Here is a 12,969-nt window from a genome sequence, read left to right as displayed (position 1 = left end):
CCCTCTCCCCCCCCCCCCCCTTCCCCCCCGTTCATTATCTGAATACATGTAACTAGCTTCCTTAATTTCTGTCTTATTTTGTTTAAATTAACTATAGAAAATAGACCAGAAGTATTGTCATCTCCCACAGATCTATCAGGACGTCTGTCTCATATGGGAATACAAGGTAAGAACCTTGAAAGGACTGGCAATTTGAGAAAAATAGATACATGTACAACCATGAATTAACTCATTGTTTTATTGCCTCCTTAATGCCATCCCCTGTTTCATTTCTTCTGGCCTTCTCTCTCATGAAAGTGAGTCAGTCAATCAGTTATCAAAATGAAAACAAAGCACGGGAAAATAAATTTTCCGAAATAAATGTTATTTTAAGAAATGATTGCAAGCTGAAGCCCTTGATTGATAAGTTGTTTTAATTAATGAATATATTGATTTTTCTGGTGACTGCCATTTTGAGATTTGAGCCACCATTATGCTACAACGTGTTCAAAGATTTGTTATGAGTGCTGATTTGGGTGTCACAGTTACGTTTTGAGTCATCTGTTACATTGATCTTCACACCCATAACAAACTTTGGGGAGCAGGGGTGGTGCAGTGATGAGGGTGCTCGCTTACCACCAATGTGGCCCAGGTTCAATTCCAGCCCATGCCATATATATGTGCATTGCATTGAGTTTGTACATTGTTGGTTCTTGCCTTGTTCTGAGAGTTTGTCTGCAGGTTCCCTGGTTTTCCTCCCTCTGCAAAAACCAACATCTCAAAATTCCAATTTGACCAGGATAGAGGACCTGCATGAAAACTAGCTAAGGCTGATGTGGCTTCCTCTCTAAATACTGTAATTTTTAACTTTTTACTTTGTGGGTGAATTGTGTCAACAACACCGAGGCAATCTTAGCCATAACATCAAGCATGACACTAATCAAGCATAATCAGATTTACAGTGTAACATGGTGTTACAAGTCACGCAGCCCTTACAATGTAAATTATGACAGCCCTCAGGTCATGGGTAGTTTAATGTATATTATGTACATTGTATATCCAGAACTACTAAAAAAACACCTAAAACTTTGAAAATCCAAAGAAAAGGGTCTCAGAGCACTGTGGCATTGACTAAATACAAAAGACTTGGGCCAGTCAGGTGATTAGGAAATGGAACATTTTATGGGAATCACTAAATGGTTCCCTTCTTTAATGTCTGAACTAATGATGGTCAAATCAATCTGCTATCCAAATGAAGGCTATTTGTAACAGCTGCAATATTAAATGCACTGAACCAACGTATGATGCTACTACATGTATACTAAGAAATTAATCTGGTGTTACAGTATTACTCTATGTTGAAGTAATATGTTGACTTATTTGTATGGTGTATTGGAAGTAAAAATAAATTTTCAATTGATTTTGTAAAAGGTGAACATGTTTAAGCTGTTTGACATTAGTATTATAATCACACAACATTTTGATGACTTCAGTCAATTCTATTGACTCATATACTTTGAACTTGATAATGATGACATGGAGACATCAAAACTTTATTCGACTTTAAGGTATTTGTTGTCTAATTTTATCTTTCAAATGAAATGACACTTTATCCTTTATTTAGTGGCATAATGAGTTTTTACAACCATTTGCTCTTATTTTTTGTTTTCTTTTGCAGAAACTATGGATCCTCCTGGAAAACAGATAAGTTCTTTAGAAAAGAAATCTGAAGAAGACAAGTGCCTCTGGGAACAAGAAGTGCAGAGCGTAGCTGGAGCTCAAAATAATTTGTTAACCACCATCCTCAAGGTTAATTTGGACCCCAAAAGAGAGTTTGGAGGGGACTATCGGTCCTTAGCAGGGCTATTTGGCAAAAATATGGAAGGTATTTGGTTTTTGGCAACGGCATCAAGTCCTATAGAAGCGTTGCTGCAAGAATACCGGCCAACTCTGAGTTTTCTTTACAAGTCGTTATTGCATAAGGAGGTAGGCCGAGAAGACGTGGCTAAAAAAATAGCAGCTTGGGTTAAGGAGAAGGGTTGTGGTTGTTCAAAGTGTGGCTTGTCTCTTCGGTGAGACAAAGTTATTTGAATGCTTGAAAACTCAGATCACTGGGACTTATTTTAATGAGGAAGATGACTTTACTGCAAATCAAAAAGTTAAACTTTTTGTTTGCTGACACTGAGGCTGGCAAAAATCTGAAAGACAAACTCTGGGCACTTAATATTTGCCAAACCTGGAATTTTATTCATTCCAGATAACACTGTACAAACTTGGTTCTATGTATCTCACAGGCTTTGTAATAATTCGATCTTTGCTGATGTCTAACTGTTCAATTCCAGTGTGAACAAACACATTTCATAAGGATACTTATTATGGCTTAGAGATGACCTAGGGCGGATTGAGAGTAGTAAGGCCTGGTTCACACTAGCGACATTACCTAGCGACATAATGGCATAACAGCATTATTGCTTATGTTGGTAATGTGGACATGGACATGTACTCTTTTTATTTTAAACTTATTTTTGTTCATTTAATTTCTAACAGAGTGAGTACAAAAAAATATATATTTTTTTGTTTTTTGTTTGGCATTATAAGGAAAAGATCAATTATTTTTCTTTTATGTCATTACGTTGTATGTTGATGCTGTTATGTTGCTTTTATGTCATCATGTCAGGATGTTCACACTGCAAACATAATGATATAACATCCTTCTTATGTCGTAATTTATGTTTATATGATTGTATCAGTAGTGTAAACTATGTAGGTTTTAGGGGTGGTTATTTTTGAGGTGGGAGCAGGCAAATCTTTGTGACGTTGTGATTGGCATTTCTTTGTGGCCCATGACTCACAATAAATCCCTCTACTGATTGTGATTACTACATGAAGTGTATATATTTTCCCGGAATCTTGACATCACATTAATTAATATTTAATGCAAAAATTTGGCTTTGTTAAAGACCACCCCACCCCCAATCATTCTCTCATGTCTGTTTTAAATTCATGAATTGCATTAAAGACAGAGTTGCCATGGTCAGGGAAAAGTCAGAAAAATTAGATTTTATTCGAGATCAGGGAAACGTCAGGAAGTTTTGTATCAGGTCAGGGAGTTTCTAAATCCCTGTTCAAAGTCAGTGAAAAGTCAGGGAATTTTATCTTAAGGTTGCCGCAAATTATTTTATTAGGTGTTTTGTATACACAAGGCAATTTTGTTTTAAACATTATCTGAGCCATCCCTATTTTTGTTGATTCACGGCGAGAATAGTCATCATGCAGGGACAGTGAAAATTACTTTACAGTCTGAGTGAAAAGTCAGGGAAGAGTCAGGGAAAAGTCAGGGATTCTTTTGCTCCGGTGGGTGGCAACCCTGAACAGTGTAGATCAAAATATAAATTATGTGCATTAAAAATGCTGTCTATGTTTCTGCTTCACACCTCTGGTGTCTAAACAAAGCTAAATAAATTAAACAAGTGTAGGATAAGATATTTTGACAACGATTTTTTGCATTTTTATTTTTATTTTTCTGTCAAAACATCTCTTTTTAAAAGGAATGAGTACAGAAATATTAATAAACTAATAACTTGTTCAGTTTTCAATTCCTTCACATTTTTCTTCCCCTCCCCACCCCGCTGAATTCCTCTGTCCAAGCCTTCTTGTGTCCCTCTCTCTCACTTTACGTCGCTCCCTTCCTCATCTTTCCTGGCCACATGTAAGTCTGTCTTCTGCTCGCGCCGAACTGCATGTTTTTTTTTCTTTGCCGTACTAAATCTTGCCAAAATTTGATCCACGACTTGACCAGCCCCATCAAAAGAAAACAGGTAACTTACTTCACGTGAAACGCTGGTAACAAAATTGGATAATCAGCCAACCACATTACAGACATCCAGACAGACTTCTGTGGTCAGACTGTAACTGCTTAGTTGTTTTTCGCTTATATAGATCTCGTTTTCCTGTTCAGCACTACGGAAAACTATCGCTGTAGCCATTTTATCAATTTTCTATGAGTTTTCAAAGTTCGTAAAATTGGATTTTTCCATGTCCAAGACTAAGGTATATTAAAGGGAGAATGGAATGAGTTAACTTGTGATGTCATCCTGGTTAATAACACTGTTTTGCTTCAGTAGTAGAATACTGTATGTCCCCGGGGGTACTCCCAGAAAAGTTGGGTGGGGGTAAGCGGCCCAAAACCCTTACCCTATTTATTTATAAAAATCTGCGATTTTTCCTACCCTATTTATGACCTGGCCAAAACTTCGATACCCTCTTTATGACCATTGCGGCTGGCGCATTTGCTCTAAGCTTAAGTTATGAAGGGCTTTTGTTGACGTTCTGATTGATAGTGATGAAAAAGTAGCTTCTTCTAAGGAACGTACCCAATTCAAGACTAGAGTGCTAAAACCATACCCTATTTAAAACCAAAATGGCCAAACTCGATACCCTATTTGTGAGCAAAACGACTGAAAAACCCTACCCTTTGGGGCCGCACGTTCCTATATAGCCCATGTAAGGGAGTACCCCCCCCCCCCCGCCTCCGGGCTGTATGTGCGAAGATGAGAGTGCAAATCGTTGCTGAACGCAAGGAAGGAGCGTTGCTGGAAGCTGTAACAATAACAGTTAGCTCAGGAGAGTATTCGTTTCCATTCAATGCCTCTATCTCGATGGTACTTGTCCAGAACCGAGAAACACCCCGGCTTAAGAAGTGGGTTGTTCTGCACGAAGTCGTATCGAAAGCAGGAGCCATCGAGGAGTTCTTCGATCTTGGGTTCGCTCTACTGTTGAAACAGATGTTTTGATCGCCTGTATATTCTTCTCTAGCTTCGAGTGGAAAGCTCGAAATTCTGAAGGTAGGTAGGACATGAATTTGGGAACAGACGGGCGTCACGCAGACGTTCATCTTCCAGCCATGCCCAGTAATATCGCGGACCAGGCCTAAACATAACTTAAGAGGGATTAATTTAGGTATAAGGCGTATATGGGGGATTTACTCTCTTACCTTGATCTTCGCGTGAAGCTGGTCAGTTCAGCTGTTCGCGGTGGTGCAGCCGCTCTACCTTCGAGCGTGACGGCTAAACGACTTTTAACGCAAAAAATAGAGGGACTGCTCACAACCTAGATCCAACACTTCCGATTTGTACAAGTCAACGAGGGAACAATAAAGACCCTGTGTTCGAGGCACTGGTGCAATGTTCCTTTACAGATACTTTAACCATTAACCTTTAGTTAGCGTAATTGTCCATAGCTCGCTAATCCGGCTATGGTGGTCAGCAGCGTGCTCAGGTGACAGATTTACTGCTGGCAGTCTGTTTTTCTCTCGAAATTCAGCAGGGCAATGAGGGAGGCGCTTTAGCCTAAAGAAACAACAGCAACAACAACAACAACAACAGTAAGCAGAATGGGACGAGGCATGGGCGCGGCACGCCTTCTTCCCTCCCTACTCGGCCACGGCGCGCGCGCGCCATACCGCCCTTTTGCATTCTCGATGACTTAACACTCGTCTTAAGTGAAAACCCAGCTACCAGCAGTCTATTCGTGTATCTGCTGACAAAACTTACGCCGATCGCAACTTACACACCTACGAGGGGCAGGATCTTAGGTTAGAAATGGTCCGTCATACGGTGTGATGTTATTCACTGGATGTGTTTTATTTCCTACGCAAGACTGCACATCAAAAGGGAATGACGATTTGCCTACGAAAGATTAGTTTTACTAGACGGCGAGCAGTCCCTCTCGTGCGTGACGCAAAAGAAAACCGCAAGAAAAAAATTGGCCGTGCGAACTCTTGGGGGCGAGAAGCACACGCACGTCTCGTACCCAGGATTTCACGCGGCCATTTTTTCCTCACGGTTTATTTACGGTCAAGCTCGACGGACTAAGCGAAAGAGGACTACTCGTAGTCTAAATTATAGATGAATCATCCACGAAGTCAAGTGCTCAAGATCTACATCAGACAGCTTAATTCAATCAACCAATCTTTATTTGAACTTTATTTGCCACAATGGTCTTTTAAGAGGGAGCGTAAAGGGGGTCCGAAAACCGCAAAACCGCGTAAGAAAACGTAAAAAACCGCAATACCGCATGGAAATTTACCAAAATACCGAAACCGTAGTTACAAATGTGCTACGGTGCCGTCATCATTACTTCTAGTTCGCCATTCCATTAGAAATAAGACCTTATTTAATTTGATAAAGGTGTATGTTAATGTTAATCAACGTATGATCATCGCACTCATAAAATATACTGTAATAATTGACACAAGTCCGTGGGACTGACTTCGTTATGCTGCTGTGGAACTAATATAAATGCGTTCGCGCACGCACGAATATTGCTGAGTTACCCAATTGAAAAAACATCGATGTTTGTGACTTCAGCACTGGACACCACTCGAATTTTACACAACGCAAGCTTTCCGCGACTTTATTGTTTGGTGAAAATTCGTCGAGATGCTAGTTTTCAAGCTCAAATATCCCGAATACGAGCTCGGAACATCCATTTTATGTCGCAATTCGACTGAATCAACCTTACATTTCATTTAAAATTTTCCAAGAAGAATTTTGAATGACCCGAAGACAACGTTGGGATCTCTCACGGTTTCTGGTAAACCAGGCTAATAGGACTCGACAAAAAGCGTCTCGATATAGTGTGTGCTCGATATGCCACGAAGACGTGACTCGTTTAAAAAAGCAGGCTCGTTCTTGAAACGTTCGGAAAACGAGACTTGTTTTGACGGAAAACTCTCCAAAGAAGAAGGGATCACTCACGGTTTCTGGTAAACCAGGCTAATAGGACTCGACAAAAATCGTCTCGATATAATGTGTGCTCGATATGCAACGAAGACGTGACTCGTTTAAAAAACCAGGCTCGTTCTTGAAACTTTCGGAAAACGAGACTTGTTTTGACGGAAAACTATTCAAAGAAGAAGACTCGTCGGAAGACTCGTTCGGAGTGTTCGGAAAACGAGACTTGTTAAAACGAGACTCTTTTGAAATAACGAGACTCGTTCGGAAAAACGAGACTCGTTTTGAATAACGAGACTCGTTTGGAAAACGAGACTTGTTCGGGAAACGAGACTTATTCAAAAATCGAGACTCGTTCGTGAAACCATTTTTGTTCGTGAAAGGAGGCTAGTTAATTATTAAGTTCTTTTAGGTAAATTGACAACCCGATCAATAGACTGAGTTTGATTTTAATTTCAATGTTAATTGTAAAATTTAAATATTATGCAAAAGTTTTTATTCGCAATCTTACAAACTATATAAATGCTAACCAGAAACTGTAACTTTAAATAATCTTAACCTTGAAGCCACACGCGCAGGCTCTCACACGCTTGCCCGGTTCCTTGTGCCTGTGAAATTAAATCTTGCTGTTCCTCTTGATAGGAAATTGTCATAGGTTTTTATAAACAGATGGGTAACGCCCCTGAGAACCACATCATTATAGGCTAAAAGCGATACAGGCGATTTAAAACGCTTTGTTCCACCAATTGCAAGATATTTTGTTTACTAAAACATTACAACGATAAAACATTTTTGAATTACTCCCTAGACACTACGTACAATCTGCGACAAAATTCAGTAAGCACCTTTTTAGGCCGAACTCAAAAATGAACTTTAAAACCAAACATACCTGGAAATACAATACTCCAACCCTTTCCTACATTCAATGTTGTACAAGCACAAATGAGGAAAAAACTAATTTATCAGGGGAGAGTCGGTCAAATTTAAGGGAGTCGAGTCTAAAATAATATAAAAATATTGTGATCTCAGCGGCAATGTGTGGGCTATTGTGTCGCAGATTGTAGGCCCATCTTTCTTTCAGACGATATGCTGTAAAAATTATCTTAAGGAAAATGCATGCATTATTGTATGTACAAACTGCAACACGATCTATCTATGTTATCCGGAGCAAAATACATCACATTTACTGCGCTTAATTATTCTACTGCGCATTAAATTGTTCCACTGATTTTCATTTCAATAAACTTCAAAAGCTTTCGCGACACTTTATGTTTTTGTTATAGCTAAGGGTAACTAATCCTGTAATGGACTGGAATACAAAGTTTATTGTTATACCTCCCAACTCAAATACGTGTCACGTGTAATTTTTCTCGCCCTATAAAAACAACAACTCGAACTTTCAATTCGAACGTGTTCAAGATCCGGCAAATTTGTGCGTCAGTCAAGCTAATAACTTGCTCGTTGTAGTGACGGCAAAGAAACACTTTCAAGTCATAACAGAGGAAGTTAAGCAAAAAAGCTCTTAATCCCCTAGTAAAGCAACCAAAAAAAAAGAGAAAAACTTGAAAACAACCTTTGGATTGTACAGAATTAAGAACGATGAAGTTCTTAGAACTAAACAAACCAAAACTAGTAAGCATGAGGTACATTTTAGATTTATTCTATTTTTGAATTGGAAGGTATAACAAATACTTCATGACCGACCTACGAGAAACAAAACTCTGTTTCAAGTGGGGCCAGCCATTAAGTGCATCTTGTTATATAGCTGGAGTTAATTTGAATATCACGCTTGTTCTTATTGGCTGATTTAGGGTCACGTAATTACAGTCACAGTTACAATTACCGTAAATTAAAAATTACAATTACAGAATTATTGCGCGCTCTCTCACTAACCAGAGGTTACTTTTTCTTCTACTTGATTTATTACTTTTCACTAAACGTAGCCTGCATCGCAGGCACTCTTCCCGGAAGGAAAAAAACGTATAGGTTTCTCACTGATTTTTTCTTTCGGGGAGGGCGGCTGTGACGCAAGACGTAAGTAGTAAATAGTAAACACACGCAGGCTACTGTGACACAGGCTCCAGCTATATAACAAAGCACTTAATTACTGGTCCTTTAGGAAAAAGTTTGTTTCGTTTCCCGCCCTACACCCCCGCCCCCCACCCCCACCCCCACCCCCCTTCCCCTCTTCGTCTCGGGAAACATCGACATTCTCGGGAAAACAAAGCTAACTGCTTCCCTCGGGACCAGTAATTAAGTATCTATTACACAATATAGTCTCTATACTGTGAAGACAATACCGGGAGAAAATTTGTTATGATGCTATCCAGTCCTCGCCATTGCCTCCACATCCTGTCGTTCAGATAGGCCTGGAGATCATCGCGAGAGATACCACGCCGTCCTTTGAGGGGGCCTTTCAAATTTGCCCACGCAGATTCGGCTTCCTGAGTGTGAACCCCAGTTACTGGGTCCACGTAGTTATCTGCGTGGACAACAACGCGATGTCGAGCGACGTGGTTGGGCAGATGTTGGGCCAGGTTTCTGTAGGTCCCCCAGTCATCGGTGTACACTTCACTGCCTGGTTGGAGACATTTTGCAAGAATCGGCAACAGTGTCGCACGATCCCGACTCGCCACCACTTCATAATAACCCTTTGCAGGCCTCGTGGCTGTTGAAATGACTCCAAAGACCCACAGGTCGAGAGCTCTTCTTCCTCGGTTATACTAATAGAGTTAACGATTGTTGATTAGTGAAACTATTTGTCAAAGAATTCAACCAAATTTGACAAAGAAGCAATATCACAACCAAGACATGTATACTAACTAACCTTTGCTTTGTGATTGAATATGCTTTCGTCGCACTTCACGACAGCTGTTCCCCCAAACTGAATAAAAGGGTGTGTTGCGATGTCCGCTGAACATACGTCCTCCAAACTTCGGAAAACAGTGCAGACTAGGTTGTTATTTATGGACATCATGTTAGCGGTGGATTTACGACTCTGGTCCGTGGACCAGAAGTAAATCATCATTAAAAGTTCCCCCAAAGGGATTTTTGGCCACTTTGCAAAAAAAAAACTGTTAGATCTGATGCTTCGTTTCTTCCTGCAAGTACTGCATCTCCTAAAGGAATAGAACCAGTGTCAAATTCAGAATTCCTTTGGACGCCCCTATTAGAGATTTAAAAGGGATGTTACTACAGTAGTTCTCGGTCTCATATCTTCTACGCCCAAGCGGAATGGCTCACTCTACAGCTTCAAACGGAGTGCGTTTTGGATAAGAGATTTGCTATGGGGTTCCGGGAAGAATTATTTAGTCTGCGTTTTTAGCAATGACATATCCGAGATATGACATAGTCTCGTTTTCTGGACGTTTGCTATACAATAGCAACGCGGTTAGCCTGCAAGAACGAAACATGATCTTCGAGATAGAGGTGTGAAATCCGAACGAATGCGTTTCCCGCAATATTGTTCCAGTAGTCCCAGCACTATTACTCCATTTTTGTCAAGAGAACGCGCCAAAACTTTGTGCCCGTATTTCTCTGTGTGGTCGTGGTTTGTTTTCTTAATTTACACGCTCCTTATATCTGCGTTCCCTTAGATTTTTGTATTTCAAAAACTAGAAGCCGAAAATGACGTATGATAAATATCAATGGAATAATGAAGCTCGCATTTATGGTTCAACATATAATACGAGTATACCCAACTTGCGTGACTTGCCATCCAACATGGCAAGTGAGAAGGAGAGCTCGAGAGGAGCGAACATGAAGCGCGTGATAGTGCAAACTCGCAGCAGGCTATCAAGCGATGTTTTTTACGTTTCGTCCAACAGATCACGTATAATCGCTAGGTCAAATCACTCAGGGAAAGAGGAAGTACGCTTCACGATTTTTTATTGGAATTTCGAATGCTCTGTCCGATCGACGCGGGTTTGCATATACTAAGATAAAGTACATATTCCGCATGTCTTTAGACTGCTTACGGACTTTTTCTTTCCTGAATAATCATTCTGTAGCTCGCGCTATAGCCATCGTTTATGCTCTCACTAGAAACGGACCCAGCATTCCAGCGTGCTTGCAGCCCTACTGCTCAGTAATGGTTAAAATTATACAACTCTTAAGTTAATATAGCCTCTGTTTATACTAACCATTGGTATCCGTCGACGTGGACATCCGATCTTTCAACCATTGTCATGGCTTGGTTGCATCCTCCACAGTGGAGCGGATTTGCCAGTAAAGATCGGTTTTTAAGCCAAGTTATTAATCTTACCGATGAAGCTTGCCTTAAATCGGTAAAATATCGCAGGTCCATGCTTAACGTCTTCGATGAAAGATTTATAATGGTGAAGAGCAGTGAAACACTAAAATTACCCTTTGGACTAAAAGCGTGCTCCGAGAAACGTTTCGCTACAGGAGGTCTTTCAATGAGTAATTAATTGACAAAGCCCAGCACTCCCACCCCCAGAATTATTTTCAGAGACGAATGTTTTTTTGATTTGCCCTATATTTCGTACCTCTATGTTCCCGCCATGATGAATGATGTGTGAAAACCAGTTCATGATATCTTCACGATATACATATATATTTTCAGATCACTATTTTCAAAATGTAAGAGAATTTGTACACTCCGTCTTACACACTTTTAACACTTTGCAGTACGGCTGCAAGTAGTAAAGATCATTTCCGGTGACGTCATGACGCGCATTCCACTTAGGTCTTGCTTTCTGCCAACCTCATTCCCAGGGTCTCTCATCTTACCACCCCCAGGGGAGTGGTAAGATCAGAGACCCTGGGAACGAGGTGGCCTTCATGCTACGACCCTTCACCGCGCGAGTATGAGCCTGTTGTTCGCTTCTCATTTTCGCGCTTTTTCAATGTTTGAACAGTCTAGTGAGAAGATAAAGTACTCAATCATAAAATCCGCCTTAAGATAATTGTTCCTTTTGTAACAAAAATTTGATGCTGAAAATGTTAAAACTGATAGAAACTTGAAGACAGACGCGTCCATGTATTATTTTCTATTTACCAAATTGTACCTTGCGCAAAGTTGAATTAGGTTAAAGCATGAGGTGAGAGAACACATCCCCGTGCCTTATGACAATCTTTTTCGATCTCTTTTAAGCTTCGCATCACGCTGTCAAAGATCGCGCAGGCAATGGCCAAGTGTCATCGGGTCGCGACTACTATAGAAAATACGAAATTGAAAATCTGGGGGGTTAAGATAAACTACATGTATACCATACTGTTAGCATTGGAAATATTTTCAAAGCGCTCACAAGGCAGGAAAATTATACATGCTTCTCCAAAGTTAAACAATAAATAGAAGTCACGTCATTCCCTGTATGGATGATTAACACAAAGCGCCAAGACTCAAATTTCTAACCCGCTTGAAATTCATTTCTCGGAAAGTACCGAACGGATTGATACGAAAACTATCTCTTTCGAAAGTTAGTTCAAAGCCCAAGAGAGCCAAAATATTTATTTCGCGTTTGTGAAAACTTTTGCTCCGAAAAAACTGGTGCAAACGTATGCATATTTAATTTAGGATCCGTGGTGTAATATTTACCAGGTTTGCATGTCCACGGCGAGAAAAGCTGCTTCTCCAAGCCTACCGCAACGTTTGGATCAAAAGAGTTGTCCTAGGAAAGCCTTTTCAAAGTGCCGAGCAGGAAAATTATCTTCAATGTGTTAATCCTAAGTCTACTTCAAACATAAGTCGTGTCTTTTCTCTGCATGACTGATTCACATGAGGCGCCATGCCGTGGCTGCTGACAAGAACTGCACTCTAAACACATTCGAAGGTGGTTTTTCGAAAAGTACTGAACGGATTAAATTGGAAAACATCTCTTTCGAAAGGTTTTTCAAAGCGCAGGACAGCTAAAATACTTGTTTTCAATTTGTTAGAACTTTCGCTCCGAAAACACCGATGCAAATTTTTGCATAATTAATTTCGAAAGTGCTGTGTAGTGTTTACCAGAGTTTGGATGTCCACAGCGAAAAAATCGTGCTGTTTCTCTGGAACTACCCCATCGTTTGGATCGTGAGAGGCCTGTACGGGTCCGCAAATGATCCCAGGACCGCAAATGATCCCCAAATTGAACCGCAAATGATCCCGGACCGGAAATGATCCCCATATTGGACCGCAAATGATCCCGATCAAAAAATAAGGAATGGCATGGATTTATATCAGAGGAAGGTGAGAACATGTACAAAAATGATGAACTAAAAAATATATTTTATGATTTTGCAAAGAAACATTCCA

The 12,969-nt window shown here is 40.3% G+C and overlaps 1 protein-coding gene across 2 annotated transcripts in view; it reads left to right on the top strand.

Moving 5' to 3' along the window:
* Positions 1-3,575, top strand: part of LOC145499583 (uncharacterized) — an 8,925-nt gene extending 5,350 nt beyond the window's left edge. For both annotated transcript variants that reach the window (XM_081479121.1, XM_081479120.1), the window contains exons 3-4: positions 98-166; positions 1,658-3,575. In XM_081479121.1, coding sequence (XP_081335247.1) covers positions 98-166; positions 1,658-2,055 — 467 coding nt within the window. In that variant the 3' untranslated portion in view covers positions 2,056-3,575. The remainder of the gene's footprint in view (positions 1-97; positions 167-1,657) is intronic.
* The last annotated feature ends 9,394 nt before the right edge of the window (positions 3,576-12,969 follow it).

Source organism: Orbicella franksi, chromosome 10, assembly GCF_964199315.1.
Source record: "Orbicella franksi chromosome 10, jaOrbFran1.1, whole genome shotgun sequence".
Taxonomy (NCBI): Eukaryota; Metazoa; Cnidaria; class Anthozoa; order Scleractinia; family Merulinidae; genus Orbicella; species Orbicella franksi.
The sequence above is the reverse complement of the archived record's forward strand: the minus strand, read 5'-3'. Positions and strand labels throughout refer to the sequence as shown.